At 52.2% G+C, this 17,108-nt stretch overlaps 2 protein-coding genes across 4 annotated transcripts in view; one reads left to right on the forward strand and one right to left on the reverse strand.

The window, feature by feature from the left end:
- The window catches only part of MCPH1 (microcephalin 1), a 209,931-nt gene that overhangs the window by 111,631 nt on the left and 81,192 nt on the right, over positions 1-17,108 (forward strand). The gene's annotated exons all lie outside the window — the stretch shown is intronic.
- The window catches only part of ANGPT2 (angiopoietin 2), a 58,244-nt gene that overhangs the window by 22,523 nt on the left and 18,613 nt on the right, over positions 1-17,108 (reverse strand). For both annotated transcript variants that reach the window (XM_066234645.1, XM_066234644.1), the window contains exon 2: positions 1,741-1,896. In XM_066234645.1, coding sequence (XP_066090742.1) covers positions 1,741-1,896 — 156 coding nt within the window. The remainder of the gene's footprint in view (positions 1-1,740; positions 1,897-17,108) is intronic.

Raw genomic sequence — 17,108 nt, forward strand, 5'->3', positions numbered from 1 at the left:
GGATTCAGAAACGAACTGGGGTCCGGAAAGCACCGTGGGGCAGAGGAGCGCCAGTCTGGTCGTCGTGTACGAAGGGTACGAATGTCCTCAAGAATAAATGTGGTTTAGCCTCAGCATGAAGAATGAAAATGGATTTGCTGGTTTCAAATTTCTGTCTAGCCACAAGTTCTTAAATTCCTTTTTTTTTTTTTTTTTTTGGAGGGGAGAAAGAGAGTCAGAGAGGAACAGATAGGTACAGACAGGAAGGGAGAGAGATGAGAAGCATTAGTTCTTCATTGTGGCACCTTAGTTGTTTATTGATTGCTTTCTTGACTTGGGGGGCTCCAGCAGAGTGAGTGACCCCTTGCTCGAGCCAGCGACTTTGGGTCATGTCTATGATCCCACGCTCAAGCCAGCAACCTTGCGCTCAAAGCCGATGAGCCCATGCTCAAGCTGGTGACCTCAGGATTTTGAACCTGGGTCCTCTGTGTCCCAGTCCTATGCTCTATCCACTGCGCCACCGCCTGGTCAGGCTGATTCTTTTTTTTTTTTTTTTTTTTTTTTTTTTTATGAGCAGCAGAACATTTTATTAGATTTTATTGATTGATTTTGCAGAGAGGAGAGAGGTAGGGAGTGTGAGAATTATCAACTCATAGTTGCTTCACCCAGTTGTTCACTGATTGCTCGTCATGTGTGCCGTGACCAGGGAAGCCTGGGGTTTCGAACCGGCGACCTGAGCATTCCAGGTCGACGCTTCACCCACTGTGCCACCACAGGTCAGGCGGGTCCTTACACTCTTGCTAATTCATCCTAATGTCTGCTCCGCCTAACCCCCCCCATTGTTCTCTGTAAGGGCCCTGCTGTGGGTCTGGTGGCGCGCCCCCCCCCCCCCGTGTGTTCTGCCCTCACGTACCTAACCCCCCCATTGTTCTCTGTAAGAGCCGTGCTGTGGGTCTGGTGGCGCCCCCCCCCCCTGTGTTCTGCCCTCACGTACCTAACCCCCCCCCATTGTTCTCTGTAAGGGCCGTGCTGTGGGTCTGGTGGCGCGCCCCCCCTCCCTGTGTTCTGCCCTCACGTACCTAACCCCCCCCCATTGTTCTCTGTAAGAGCCGTGCTGTGGGTCTGGTGGCGCCCCCCCCCCCCCCCCCCCCCCGTGTTCTGCCCTCACATACCTGGACCTCCCCCCATTGTTCTCTGTAAGAGCCGTGCTGTGGGTCTGGTGGCGCGCCCCCCCTCCCTGTGTTCTGCCCTCACGTACCTAACCCCCCCCCATTGTTCTCTGTAAGAGCCGTGCTGTGGGTCTGGTGCCCCCCCCCCCCGTGTTCTGCCCTCACGTACCTAACCCCCCCATTGTTCTCTGTAAGAGCCGTGCTGTGGGTCTGGTGGCGCGCCCCCCCTCCCTGTGTTCTGCCCTCACGTACCTAACCCCCCCCCATTGTTCTCTGTAAGAGCCGTGCTGTGGGTCTGGTGCCCCCCCCCCCGTGTTCTGCCCTCACGTACCTAACCCCCCCCATTGTTCTCTGTAAGAGCCGTGCTGTGGGTCTGGTGGCGCCCCGCCCCCCCCCCCCCCCCCGCTGTGTTCTGCCCTCACGTACCTAACCCCCCATTGTTCTCTGTAAGAGCCGTGCTGTGGGTCTGGCGCCCCCCCCCCCCGTGTTCTGCGCTCACGTACCTAACCCCCCCCCATTGTTCTCTGTAAGAGCCGTGCTGTGGGTCTGGCGCCCCCCCCCCCCCCCCCCCCCGTGTTCTGCGCTCACGTACCTGGGCCTCCACGTCGGTGAGCTTGCGCGTCTGCTCCGCCGTCTGGCTCAGCAGGCTGGTGCCGATCTCGATCATGGCCGCGGTCTGGTTCTGCACCGCGCTCTGCTGCACCTCCGCCATCTCCTTCCGCATGCTGTCCTGGATGTAGGTCTCCAGCTGGAAGGGAGTGCGGGCGGCAGGACAGCGTCAGTCACAGTCGGGAGCCCCGTCCCTACACACCTTCCGCACCTCTAAAGAAATCTAGCGGATGACCTGGAACTTGCTCTGGTTTTGAAATTTTGCTGGTTTAAAAAAAGAAATATCACTAGCTGTAAAATCCAGCGTGATATCAGTTAACCCAGTGACTGGAAGCTTTGTCTGCAGTCTCGCGCACAGATGACAGACAAGGAGTCCACACCATCGTGCCGGGGTGGGGGCTGTGGCCAGAGCTAGAGATGGACAGACAGCGGGGCGTCCAGGAGGGACTGAGATTCTGCCCCATCTGTCCACTCTGCCCGGTGGCAGCTCTGTTCCTGGACTGTAGGAAACAACAGTCTAGTTCTAGGTAGCGTCACTGTCTGTCCCACATTCTTGACCTGTTTCTCAAAATGCAGACCCTGGAAGACTCCGAGAGGAGTGTGGGGCAAGGCTGGCCCTGGGTCTCGCCGGAGAACCGACGGGGTCAGCCCTCGCCTCCACCCTGCGTGGGCCGTGCGGCCCTCACTTCACATGCCGGGCGACACTGGTCCTTCTTGGTCTGGTCACGTGGCCCACACGCACGCTGGCTCACTTCAACGTGCGCATGAGCACGGAGCACACAGCCCGTTCCCCTCCTGTGGGGGCGGACGAGTGTCGCCTTGGCCCTCAGGTGCTGGACAGTGGGGTGCAGGGAAGACCAGCCGGGCTTTAGGCTGTGGGGACCGGCCCCCCACTTCACAGCTTTTGACTCTAGGGAAGTTGCTTATCTCTAGGGTGTGTACCCCAGGGTCCTCACGTATGAAACAGTGTTTCTGACTGATCAGAGGACTATTTTAAGGATTAATTAAGCTATGTTCTTCTTCAGTTACAGTTGACATTCAATGTTATTTTTAGTTAATTTCAAGTGTATAGCCTAGTGTTGAGATAAGTCGTATAATTTACAAAATGATCCCCAATAAGTCTAGTCTTCACCTTGACACCATAGGTGGTTTTTACAGTGTTACTGACTGTTCCCTGTGCTGGACTCAACATCCCGTGACTTTTTTTTTTTCACTACCAATCTGTACTTCTTAACCACTTCACTGTTTTTCACCCAGCACGCCAACCTCTCTCCTCTGGCAAACATCCGTCTTTCTCTGTCTCTGTGAGTCTGTTTGTTTCATTTGCTAGTTTATTTTGTTCTTTAGATTCTACATATAAGTGAAATCATATAGTATTTATCTTTGCCTGACTTATCTCGCTGAGCATAATATCCTCTGGTCCATCCATGCTGCTGAAGATGGTCAGAGGTCATTCTTTTAATGGCCGAGTAGTATTCTGTGGTGTGAATGTGTCCAGCTTTCTTATCCACTCGTCCACTGACGGGCACTTGGGCTGCTTCCAGATAGTTGAGCTGTGTTTCTAAAGTCACTGTGCATGCACAACTTGGGACACTTAGACTTTTATTTCCTTTCGTCTGTTGTTGTTGCTGTTGTTGTGATCTGGTTATGGGAACCAGAGTTCCAGTCTCTGGTCCAAGCTGTGAGCTCATGAGGCCAGAAACCCTATTTTTTATTTCTTTATTTTTTTATTAAATGGAATGGTTTTATTTATTTATTTATTTATTTTGGCAGAGAGAGGGACAGACAGACAGGAAGGGAGATGAGAAACAGCAATTCTTCACTGTAGCTCCTTAGTTGTTCGTTGATTGATTTCTCATATGTGCCTTGACCGGGAGGCTAGAGCAGACCACGTAACCCCTTGCTTGAGCCAGTGACCTTGGGCTCAAGCTGGTGAGCCTTGCTCAAACCTGATGAGACCGCGCCCAAGCTGGCGACTTCGGGGTTTCGAACCTGGGTCCTCCGTGTCCCAGTCTGACGCTCTATCCACTGTGCCACCACCTGGTCAGGCTAAACGGAATGATTTTAAATGGATCACAGGATAGCCCGTAATGTCTAACACTGCAGAGGAACCACACGCAGAGCCGGTCAGCAGATGTGGTTTCTGCTCGGTGGGCCCACCTCGTGGCTCTCTGCCCGGCCTGTGAGCAGGCGGAAGGGTGGCAGGCTGGGCTTCTCCCTCAGAGATCGAGGGCATCTCTGTGGGTGCGATTTCTAAACGGTGTCTCACATGGTGTTACAGGGTCTCGGGGTCCACATGGGAGCCGCACGCTTCCTGCTCCCGTGGCTCCCTGGCCACTGACTCTGTCCCAACCCTGTCCCCGTCCCCTGGGCTGCCGTCTCCCCCCAGCCTGTGACCGCACTGCTCCGTGGTCACTCCTGGCTCTCCCTTGGCTGGTAGGCAGGTCACAGGGCACACGCCAACGATGGCGAGAGCTCTGACCATCCATAGTACCTTGTTGTTGAGGCCTTTTCTTCTCCATGTGGCTCAAAATTGGTTAGCCCAGTATAGAAAAATCAGGTGCTCTTACGTGGCGGTCCCAACAGACATCTCTCATGGAGAGTTCAAATAGTCCAAAGGGCAGTGCCCTGTTAACCCTTCACCCCTGGAGAGCGCCCACCAGCTAGGGCTACTGAGTGGCTGAGTTTTCTTAACTCAGTCTTCCTTCCTTCCTTTCTCCCCTGCCTTCTTCATAGTTGTAACTTCCATGGTTTAAATACCCAATTTAAAAATATATATATAGAAGTTTGTCATTTCTCCCCCCCCCAACTCTGTCACTCTCTCTCATCACCATGGGAATAATGGAATTTTTGAGGTTAAAGCTAAAGCTATATAAAGTCATCCCGAGAAGTGATCTTAGTTACTCTTAACACCCAGCAAAAAATAATATTTGGAAAGACTTGTTCTGGGAAGTTTGGAACTATTAAAGATATGCTTAGACTGGATTTTGTTTTAAATCTATACTCCAAAGTAATAATTTACAAACTAGTACAAATAAAAGTCCAAAGTCCTAATCTTACTGATTTCAGTACTTAAGAGCTAAATAAAAATTATTCTCTGTTTTGTCATTCTAAAGCCTATAACTAGAGGGGAAATGAATTCATTCTGTAATCTTCCCCCAGTCCCATTTCTAGAACTACTCTTGTAAACTCATGTGTTTACAAGAGACATGAGAGGGTTGTTTATAATCTGACATTTTGAAGTCATCTTCAAAGTTCAAATTAGACTTAGGAACATTAAAAGACCTAATTTATAAAAATAATTTTTTTACCTCTATCACCATAACTTTTCCTAAGCTTGAAAATAACAAAACTCAAAATGCTTTTTAAGTCACAGCTTTTCAGGATGACAGAGTATATGTATCATGTGTGTGTTTCATCTTGCAGTGAAGCAAGGTACACATGTGTGTATCCATGTGATGTGTGTGTATGGACGTCATCTACCTAGTACCTATGTGTGTAGTCTCTATGTACGATACATACAAAAAATGACTTGAAATTCAATGTGATGCTGACCTAGTTGCTAACCAGCCGAAGCCTTTGGGAGAAAATGGAACAGAAACAGAAATGTCAAATATTAGACATTTTGTGTTGATTCTCAGAAAGGTTTGTGTTCTCACACTTGAAGCAATAAAGTCAGGGTTTTGAGAGAAGTGGGTGACAGGAGTTGAGAACACCTTCACAACAAAGAAGAGTGTGTTTTGTCTCAGAAACAGTGACAGCGGTAACAGCCGCAGTAACTAGCCCAGGTTGGTTGGTTGCTCCCACGTCTCAGCGGCTAGGACCCCAGGTGCCTGGTGTCACGAAGGGTTGGGTGGGCGCTGGGAGGTCTGGCCTGTAAGCAGACTGGCACTTCAGCCACAGGCCTTTCCACACTTCTCCTGCCTTTCAACAGCCCAGAGTGGCATGCCCCCAAATTGGCATGCGCGCGCCTTCCAATGTCCAAGGATTGCAGTGCCTTGAAAAACAGACCACCTACCACGCAGTTAAGGAACGGGAGACGGTTATTTTTACTACGGGAACGCCTGGTGTTGGGGTGACTAGTGCCGGTCTGTCTCCTTGGACCTTCTCCATGAGCGAGTGGGCCTCCCCTCCACCGCCAGCCGCCCTTAGAGAGGAAGACCCCCACGGGCCCTTACGGAGGGTGGATGGGACATCTGCAGTGGAAGCGCGCCCTTGGGGCGTGGCCTCCCTCCGTCACACCCATCTGTCTGTCTGTCTGTCTGTCCGTCTGTCGGGAACTTGACTGGGACCAGACCCTGAACCAGCGCCTTCCCGACCCACATGGAACGCATACCTTGACATCCCCCTAGCCCTTGGCCTGGACCACTCCGTTCTCTGCTATGTAGTTTATGACCCTCAGACGTCTTCCTGTTTAGTATCTGGTTTTTATTGTCTATGACTAAAACCCAGAAATAGAGAAGTCTGCCCGATGAAATCCCATTTAGTATCAGGAAGCCTCAATGCCAGAAGAAGGAGGAGGCACGCCGGCCCCCTCCCACTGCCACGGTCCCTCTCGGCTCCGGACGGCCAGTGTTCCCACCCTCGCCTTCTGTGCTCAGCTGCTCTTATCAAAACAGCTCCAAGATACTTGAGCCTCCCCAGGGAAGGGCAAGGCTCTTTCCCATCTCGCGGGGCAGCCCCGCACCCTGGTGTTTCGCAGGAATGTTGGACCTTGCCTTCGCGTCTGAGGGCGATTAGGCAGAGATGCTGACTTGGGGGACCCAGTGCCTCAGAACAGGTCCCCGGGACAAGTCTGGAAGGACTGTGGGCATCCTTCTGTCCTCTTCCTGATGACTGCTGAGGGAGGGTCCCCGAGCTGTTTCTCCTTCCCTACAGTTCAGACGAATGCTCCCAATGTAATCAGCCTTTAAGGCTGTGGCTGAAATGACAGCTTGTTGCTCATTTTAATTTGCTAAAAAAAATAGACACCCCATTAAAATTAATTTTAAAAAAATAGAATTGTACCTCCAATAGTCTTTAAAAGTTGGCAACACATCAAAGCTCCTGCAACCAGAATAAAATATCTTAACACAACATAGACATATATTTTTTTAAATGTAAAATCCATCCTGACATTTTTCATTACTCCCCCAACCTTTAGAATGATCAGATTTGACAGAAAAATAAGTCTATGCGTGAGACGATGGCAGATTGATTACACGTGAAAATGTTTCCCTGCTATCTTCCTTCTCACCAAGATTATCATCATTATTTTTTTTTCTACCAAGAGGAAAGCAATCTTGAAATTGGCCAGGGAAAGGAAAACATAGAGAGTTTACAAAACCGTTCCCAACATCCAGATTGGGATGTTGGTCCCTTACCAACTCTATAGATGCTGAATGAGAGGTTGTTTCCACTTAAATAAAGTTCCGTGTCCTGCTGCCTTCTATTCAATGGCTTTCGGTCACCTAAAGGACCTAATTTTCCTACAAATTAACAAATAGCTTGAGGTTTCTTTGGAAACATTGTACCCTCCAGCATTTTCGTTTAGAAACAAGATATTATAACTGTTCTCTCTTCCATGTGCACACCTCCCCCCCCAAAAGGATATTTTTCCCTTAGTCATCCCTCCTGACTTGATCCCGCCTTCCTAGGACGTTGGCCCCCCCTCCTTTCTAGACCATCCAGACCGCTTTCCCACCACTCACCCTGGGGCTTGAGGGCTCTGTGCTTGGCCGCGCAGCAGCCCAGATGCCTGCCTTGCACCAGAGCCTGCAGGACAGAAGGCAGAGTCCCAGGCTTGGCAGCACTCCCCCCCAGTCTGTACCCTGTAACCGCACGGCCTCCGTTCTGTGAGCCCCGGGCCTCCCGGCTGCACCTGAGGCTGCGACCCCTATTCACACCTCCATCAGTGTGTCCTCCCCGAGTCCTCTCCCATCCTGCTGCGATCCCTATTCACACCTCCAACAGTGTCTCCTCCCCGAGTCCTCTCCCATCCTGCTGCGATCCCTATTCACACCTCCAACAGTGTCTCCTCCCCGAGTCCTCTCCCATCCTGCTGTGACCCCTATTCACACCTCCATCAGTGTCTCCTCCCCGAGTCCTCTCCCATCCTGCTGTGACCCCTATTCACACCTCCATCAGTGTCTCCTCCCCGAGTCCTCTCCCATCCTGCTGCGATCCCTATTCACACCTCCATCAGTGTCTCCTCCCCGAGTCCTCTCCCATCCTGCTGTGACCCCTATTCACACCTCCATCAGTGTCTCCTCCCCGAGTCCTCTCCCATCCTGCTGCGATCCCTATTCACACCTCCATCAGTGTCTCCTCCCTGAGTCCTCTCCCATCCTGCTGTGACCCCTATTCACACCTCCATCAGTGTGTCCTCCCCAAGTCCTCTCCCATCCTGCTGTGACCCCTATTCACACCTCCATCAGTGTCTCCTCCCCGAGTCCTCTCCCATCCGGCTGCGATCCCTGCACAGCGGGTCATGGTGGGATACAAAACCATTTTGTTACTCTGTTTAAATCTCCTAATACTACCGGTGTGTATTCTTTGTTTGGGACACTGGGATTCTGTAGCCAGTCCACAGACATTCCGATAACAAGTAAAATGTTTGCTCTTACAACTTGTTGGATACGTTGAATGCGAGATGATTAAACCCAGGAATATTCCGCTTGAAAGGCTTTTGACCTAATGTTCTTGGTTCCCTGTCACAAGGTCTTCGGACAGAAAAGTGGCAAAACTGGGCTTTCCTCGCCTCCTATGAGGTTGTTGTTTTCTTATTTTCATCTCTATAGAGAAGTCACTGCCCAAACAGAGGGCATGCAGTGGTAGTGAGTGCGGATGCTGAGGGGAGAGGAGAGGTGGGACTGCCTGCCTCAGATGTCTTCCTCCCGAGCACTCGCAGGGGTGCGGGCAGGGCGGGCAGGGGCTGCAGGTGGGGAGGGCTCTTCCCCCCTCCCCCCGAGCACTCGCAGGGGTGCGGGCGGGGCGGGCAGGGGCTGCAGGTGAGGAGGGCTCTTCCTCCCGAGCGCTCGCTGGGGTACGGGCGGGGCGGGCAGGGGCTGCAGGTGAGGAGGGCTCTTCCTTCTGAGCACTCGCTGGGGTGCGGGCGGGGCGGGCAGGGGCTGCAGGTGGGGAGGGCTCTTCCGAGCACTCGCAGGGGTGCGGGCGGGGCGGGCAGGGGCTGTGCAGCCAGTGCTGGGGGCCGTGACCAGGGTTTCCTCTGTGTTGCTGGCACACTGGAGTTCAGAGAGCCAGAAGTCCACACCAAAGCCCCCTGCCTTGCTGTGACTCCGCTTCTGGTTCCTTTTCCCACGTCCAGCCTAGGGCTCTGAGGATGTGCTCGGGGATGCAGGGAAGCTTGGCCCTGCCAGGTGGCTCCCCGCACGCCCCGTCCAGCCCCACAACAGCATGGTCCCCACCTGCATGGCCCTTCAGGACTGACTGCAGTGGATTTGCTCTGACCTGTTTCCTCACTGTGTTCTGTGAGTAACGTCCAAGTGACTTTCTACCTGACGCTGTCTAGATAATCCCTTTCCTGTGTTCACTGGTATAGGGATGAAAAGGTCACTGGTTGGGGACTGTAAACTCAGGACATGATAAGGGATAGAGTGGCAGGTGCCTACTGGTGCCAGGCACGAGGTGCTCGTCTGCCCCTCCTCCTGTGACAGACGCAGCATTCAACAATCTGAGTGTCCTAGTGTATCTGTGCTCCAGCAAGCCATGTGTCTCCTTCTCTTTCTGAGAGTGACTCCATTCTCCTTGGTGTGTTTCATTGGGGCTCTTATCACTGACACCCACGTGGCTTTGCCTCTTTCTCTGTTTCCCGGGCCATAGTTCCAAAATCTAAGGAACAATGTACTTTTTCCTCTTCAAATGTTATAGTCACTTCTAGTCATTGATTAAATGGCTGTTATTCCATCAGTACAGCCATGTAAAATATATGTGAAATGTATGCGGTGGCACAGTGGATAAAGTGTCGAGCTGAAATGCTAAGGTTGCCAGTTCGAAACCCTGGGCTTGCCTGGTCTAGACACATATGGGAGTTGATGCTTCCTCCTCCTCACTCTCTCTCTCTCTCTCTCTTTCTCTCCCCCTCATTAAAATAAATAAAAAATTAAAAGATATGCAATCGTAAAGGAGTTGCTATAGTAACTGCATACACATTTGGGCGTTTCATAAGGTGGAGGACCATGGATGACGCGTATGAGGCCTCTAGAGAGCTCCTGCGGACCATATAGTGTATTGACCTTAGTCTCTGGCCGTATCACTGCAAACAGCACTGGCTCACAGCACCTGACAGACACTTGTAAGTCCCGGAGCAAATAAAATGCCACAAATATAGGTCACGGGTACATTTCCCTACGGCAGGATCAGTGGCGGCAGTTTAGAACGGCAGACTGCCACACATACATTTTTATCTCACTGCTCCTCAAACTGCTCTCGCTCGGGTTCCCTCAGACCAGAGACAAAGGCCACATGCAGGAAGTTTATTTAGGACGTGGTCCCAGGGAATAGCCCAGGAGGACAGGCGAGGGCAGCAGGGCAGGGGAAGCCGCCGCGGTGACCTGTGACCCGCAAGGAAGCCCGCGGATGTCTGAGGAGCTCTGAGAAGTGTCCCAGAGCCGTCCACCTGGGCAGGGGCCACCCCACGGGCATCCACCCGCCCACCACGCCCTCCTCTCTGGTCTGCTCGCGGGAGCCGTGAAGTGGCGCTGGGAGTCGGACGCGTTGCTGGACAGCGAGCAGGGCCCGCAGCTGCCCCACAGCGTTGCTGTCAGAGCGCGGGGACTGTCCCCGTGGACTGGGGGGAAGACCAGGTGGAGCCTGCAGGATTCAGAACCGTCCCAAGGGGTGTCCTGAGACAGAGCAGATGGTTGTCTCCGGCCTCTCTCTCTCGCCTCCCCCAGGCCCGGGGACCACTGGGACAGACGATGAGGGTGACGCAGAGTGGCCCCAGACCCCGGGTGGCATGGGTCTTTGGGTGAAGGGCACAGCGGCGACCTGGTGGCGTGGGGCACCTGCCCACGCAGGGCCTTGCCGCTGTCTTGGAGTTGGCCATTCTGAGGGTGACTGTCTCTAACAGACTGCAGAGGGGCAGGGCCAGGGCTGGAATCAGAGGCTGCGGGGCCCACGTGGGCTGGACAGCTGCACGCTGCGGCCGTGGGGCGGGAGCTCCCTGTGACCTCCGCCGTGGACTTCTCCGCGGTCCGCCTCTCAGGTCCTCAGCCGAGGAGATCCTCAGGCGGAACAGAGGTAGAAGGACATGCAGCTGTTCTCCTTTCATAAAGTAGACAGAATGTCTGTTTCACATTCAGCGGGATGTAACTGAAGCCTGGGAACGAGGTGGATGACCGGGCTGCCGTGCACTGGGCACTCCTCTTGTTAACGGGACTCAAGCCCGTGTCCTCTGAGAGTAGGTGCACTAGAGGGAGAAAGTGCAGAAGCACTGCACTGTGCGTTTCTGTGGCGGACAGACCCGGACACGTGTGTGTGCGGAGACACGCGTGTTTATAAACAGACGTCTTATGGACGGAGATAACTGTCGTTATAGATACAAATCCGTCTCAGCCCCTGTGGGATGAAAGGCCTTCAGAAGCTAGAGGTTGGGGGCTTTAGAAAGGAGTGACATTGTGAACGCTCTTATGTTAGGAGTACGGTACCGGACCTGGGTCACCAGGCAAGCCCACCACAGAGTACGAGGGCCTGCCACTCCCCTGTGGCCTGGGTCACCAGGCAAGCCCACCACAGAGTACAAGGGCCTGCCACTCCCCTGTGGCCTGGGTCACCAGGAAAGCCCACCACAGAGTAAGAGGGCCTGCCACTCCCCTGTGACCTGGGTCACCAGGCAAGCCCACCACAGAGTAAGAGGGCCTGCCACTCCCCTGTGACCTGGGTCACCAGGCAAGCCCACCACAGAGTAAGAGGGCCTGCCACTCCCCTGTGGCCACCACACTGGGCACACAGGACTCGCCTAGGAAAGTGGGCGGCCAGGCCAGTGTTAGTGGTGCGACTGTTCCCCTTCTCCGGGGCAGCGCTCAGCTCTGCGAGATTGCCTGTGCCTCCGCTCTGGCCCTGCTCCCTGGGCCTCTGTCATGTGAGAGAGCCAAGAGCCCGGGCGGATCCTGGGGGGAAGGTCGATAGCCTGGGCGGATCCCGGGAGAGGGCTGAGAGCCCGGGTGGATCCCAGGAGAGGGCTGAGAAACCCGGGCGGATCCTGGGGAGAGGGCTGAGAAGCCCGGGTGGATCCCGGGGGAGGATTGAGAGCCCGGGCGGATGGGGGGGGGAGGCCAATAGCCCCGGGTGGATCCCGGGGAGAGGGCCGAGAAGCCTGGGCGGATCCCGGGGAGAGGGCTGAGAAGCCCGGGTGGATCCCGGGGGAGGATTGAGAGCCCGGGCAGATGGGGGGGGGGGAGGCCAATAGCCCTGGCGGATCCCGGGGGAGGGCCGAGAGCCTGGGCGGATCCCCGGGGAGGGCCGAGAGCCCGGGCAGATCCCCGGGGAGGGCCGAGAGCCCAGGCAGATTCCAGAGCCGCAGTAACACCTGCCCCATTGGAGCAGGCTTCTCCTCCACTTCTCAGTGTGAAATAAATTGACACTCATAATTACTATACTTGGTTGATAGGAAAGGGATTCCAATGATCTTTGTCTTAAGATACTTTCAAGACAAACTCAGTTCTTTATAAGGAAGACAGGAAGCCTATTTGGTTCTTTCTTTAAAAGAGAAGGCGTGTGGGAGGGAGGAAGGGAGGGAGGGAGGCAGGCTTGGGAATGCTTGAGAATTCTCAGAATACGGACCTCCTGCTGCTTCCTCCTCCTTCTGCCCACAAACCAAAAAGGTGGAGAGAGTTCCAGCGGGGACTGTGGGCCGTGGGGGAGCTCTGCGCGTGCCCGTTCCAGCGGGGACGGTGGGCCGTGGGCTAGCTCTGCGCGTGCCCGTTCCAGCGGGGACGGTGGGCCGTGGGCTAGCTCTGCGCGTGCCCGTTCCAGCGGGGACTGTGGGCCGTGGGCGAGCTCTGCGCGTGCCCGTTCCAGCGGGGACTGTGGGCCGTGGGGGAGCTCTGCGCGTACCCGGCACGGATCTTAGTTGACGTCTTCTGCCTGTGCCGGTGTGCACGGCACCAACCCCGTAAGACATGCTTCTAGCATGTTTCCTCGGTGCGCTGACAGCCCTCTGCTGAGCTGTGCGCCCTCTTGGCCCCACAATGCTCTGGTCACTGCAGATTCCAGTGGATGACTCCGGTCGTGTCTGTGCACCCCACAGACACATGACCTTTCCCAGTCCTCACCTCAGTGCTGAGTCTGACCGCCCAGACACAATCAATGGTTGCTGCTGATGTTGCCGGTTCACCCCGGCAAGTGAGTGTCCTTGCTTTACATTGTCCTGTTCATAAAGCTCTGGCTGCAGCCTCCTGAAGGGCGCGATGCCTCTTGAAGGGCGCGATGCCTCCTGAAGGGCGCGATGCCTCCTGAAGGGCGCGATGCCCCCTGAAGGGCGCGATGCCCCCTGAAGGGCGCGATTCCCCCTGAAGGGCGCGATGCCTCCTGAAGTGCGCGATTCCCGGGCCACCGTTCCAGAGGCAAACTGGCCTCTTCTACTCAGGCCAGCTCTCACGGGGCCTCTGGTCCGGTCCTCATTCACATGAGTGTTTAAAGTTATAAACTTTTCCTATTTCTGTATTTATTTACATAATTCAGTGGCCCGTGCACGTGCGCTGATACTCTTAAGAAACTGCGTACTTGCCTGTGACTTTCAGAAGCAACCTGATCTAAAACTGATCAATTCTTTTTTTTAACTCTCATTAAAAATACAAATTATTCGTTTAATATTAATAATGATGTGTTGGGCATTAATTTCTAAAGTTTGGTGCACTTTTAAGCATGTTAGTTTGTCTTAAGCCTGGTCAGTGGTAGGATTTGTTTCCTAATCGGGAAGAAGGCATCGAAGGCGTCACAGCGCTCAGTGCCTGAGCCACGTGGCGAGACAGACTAGAGCGACTTGTTTCGTTTACTAATTATAACTTTTTACCTTCATTTCTTGATCTGAAGTTTGCTAGCAAGTGTAAGAAGTACCTGTCGCCGTGCTTCCTGCCCACTGGTGACCAGTGGGTGGTCCGGCTGGGGCTGCCGTTGGTCCTGGAAGGCACAGGAAGCCCGCACGCGCCTCTTCTGTTTGGCGGGGACTCTGACAGCCGTGCGTCCCGTGGTGTGGGTAGCTGCAGCGCGGGCTCCACAGCCCGAGGGCCTCCCTGCGACGTGGACAAGTCAGGGGGCTTCTAATGATGTCTCCCGGGCCTCCTGACCTGGCAGGAGAGAGTGTCTTCCCAGGATCAGACTCCTCTCTGTGAAATACCCGTTCTGGGGACGATGTCATTTTGGACTCATTTCTGGAGGGACCTTATCTGTCTTCTGCCTGAGGGGTGTGTCATTCACTGCTCTGCAGACGTGGCGTAAGAATCCACGAGAAGATCTGCCCGGACATTAAAGGTGTCATTGCTCCAAATGGAGTTGAACACACATTATTTTGTTTCTATAGGTTTAAAGTAATTTTGCCTAGCATTTCACTCTAAGAAAGAATTTGTTTAAATACAGACAGATGTGGCACCTGGGTGCCCCTCGCCGTGGAAGGACCTTCCTTACACACTTCCTACCTAGCTGCATAGGAAGCTGTGGGACTGACTGCCCACGTCGTGAGGATTTGAACCTGTGTGGTGCCCAGTTACCTGACACCAAGTTGAGAAGTCCTCACCAGCACCCTTTGGCGTGCACTGTTCGCTAGTTTCTTTCTCACAGTAGGATGGCACTTTGATCTGTAACGCTGCTCCTTGGGGACTGATTGCGTGTGTCAATGCACCGCAACTCAGTTCTTTAAAAATAACTTGACCCCTTGCTGTTAAAATGAAATACTGTCACAGGCTGCACGGGCGGCCCCAGAGCCACACAGACGAGTGCTCACTGTATAATCCCATTTACATCAAGTTCAAGAGTAGACCAGGCTTACCGAGGGTGACAGGCAGGGTGATGGTTCTGGGTGGGGCTGTTTAAGGCAGAGTGGGTGCGGTTGGTCACTCCTGAGGCTCGTGAGGAAGCCCTCAGGGGTGCTGGAGACGTTGTCTATCCCGGTCTCTGGGCTGGTTACGAGAGGCGACTCATACTGGCGAAGCCATGCCTTATACATTCATCAGACTTTACGACCCTGGTTGCCCTGACTGGTTCTGCGTCCCTCCGCTGCGTTTATCTGCTTGCCAGAAGGGATGGACTCGGGACAAGTGATTTGAGAGCGAGTGTCTGCAGAGAGCTGCAGGTTAAACCACGGCAGCTGCCCAAAGAGGGTTAAAAGGGTTCGGTTAGGTAAATTAGTAATTGAACATTCCGAAACCCGGCTCTTTCCGGATCAAGCATAAAAGGCATTTGCTCTTGGAAGACCAAGAAAGAATTCATGCCGTTCCCATTAGTCTAAAAATAAATAATAAATAAATAAATGTCTGAGTCATGGCTTGCATTTTGTTGGAGTTCAGTGGCTTCCAGTGTAGGAAGAGAATGATTTATCCTCTGGATAGCTGTGCTGCCCACTGCGCATTGGAACAGACACAAAATCACTCTGGGAAAAGGGAAATAAATGAATTAGTCTTTTGAATTTAATCGTATGTTGAGTTACTCCAATTCAAGTGTTTCCTACTGTTGAGCTGCATTATAAAAATCTGAATAAAGTGGCTTTATTTGTGGTGGACTAAAGAGGGGAAGAAGCTACATCTGTGATTTTTGAAGCTGTTATGGAGTCACCGTTACAACAGTCAGGCACTCACCCCCCACCTGGGGGTGACTCCTAGCTCGCTCTGGACTGGCCCTCAGGTCATCTTTGTTTAACCTCAGGTTTGTTGCTAGTAACCCACTGTATAACTGCCTACTGTGCTCTGTCAGTGTGACAATTACCTGAAGCAAATTACCACCAGTTCCCAGACTGTCTGCGGTGGTCACATGGGTCCCTGCAGGAAACTCAGAGGAGACCTGGGAGGCAGTCTCACTGTTCACGGGACACCCAGCAGTGCGCAGCATCTGTCGGCTCTGGGAAGAGTCAGTAGTGCCACGATGCCCAGTTTCAGCATGGCTGGAGCGTGCCGCCGGCAAAGCCGGGTGTTTGGTGGCTCCGTCATAAAAAGCAAGTCCTGTATGGGAATCAGCCTGGACCTTGACACGTCCCCACCTAGTGCAGTGTCCCACTCCGGAGACGTTCCACGCCTAAGTGATGGGGTTGTTTAAGAGGAAAGGAAAGTATCGTATTTTTTCTTTCAATTTATGTGCATTTGTGTGTTTAACTGGCTACTAACTTGTCAGAAAATAAATACACTACTCACAAAAATTAAGGGATATTTCAAAATGAATACAAAGTGATAAAATATCCCCTAATTTTTGTGAACAGTATACCTCAGTTATTTGGACCTAACTACTTAATAAATATAACTATTCGGTATTTCTGTTACACAGTGGTTCACAAACTTTTTGAAGTCGGGGTGCATTTATTCTACAAATAATTGTAGGCGCACTATATAAAAATTTCTGAGAAATATCATAATTAAGTCAAATATTAAAGAAAAAATACAAAGCCCAAGTGTACTTTTATGGTAATTAAATGAAATAAATATGACAAAATTAAATTTATTCTGACATTAAACATTTTTATGTTACATTTTTTGAGTTATGCTTTTTAGAATTCGTAAAAAATAGGGGTTAAAAAATTAAAAAATGACAAAAAAGTTACCTTTTTATATATAGATATATTCTTAGTAAGATTTAGTAAATTCAGCAGGTCCCACCATGAATGTGTTAAGTTTTTTCATTCTTGTGTTTATGAGAAACATGAGCCTGATATGTCCTAGCGATTTCTTCAATGTTTGGGCATATATTTGAAAGGCAAACTCTCATTTCCTCGTCAATACATTGAAGAATTCCTCTTTTTTTACTCTTAATAGTGTTGAGAGTAGAAAATCCTAATTCACATAAATAGGATGTTGAAAATTGTAGTAAAATGTTCAAAGCTTTTTTAGATATTGCCACATATTCTTCTTTTATAGAAATCCAAAAGGCTTCAAGAGACACTTCCTTATGTTTAATCATCAATCCAAAACTCCCACCATACATATCATCTTAACTTTACACCAAACAAAGAATAGAAGAAACTTGCCTCCAGTCTTTCTGGGGGACATGGGGGGTAGTGTAAACAATCCAGCACCACAGCTTAACAGCCTTTTGCTACCTAATCAGGCAAGTGAGATGGGGGGTTGGGCAGACTGTCAACTTACAGCCAATTCCCCACAGCTCTGTCCCCCAAAAATCTAAACTCAAAAAACCCTGTTGGTTTTTTGGTCC

Source organism: Saccopteryx bilineata, chromosome 6, assembly GCF_036850765.1.
Source record: "Saccopteryx bilineata isolate mSacBil1 chromosome 6, mSacBil1_pri_phased_curated, whole genome shotgun sequence".
NCBI classification, from domain to species: Eukaryota; Metazoa; Chordata; class Mammalia; order Chiroptera; family Emballonuridae; genus Saccopteryx; species Saccopteryx bilineata.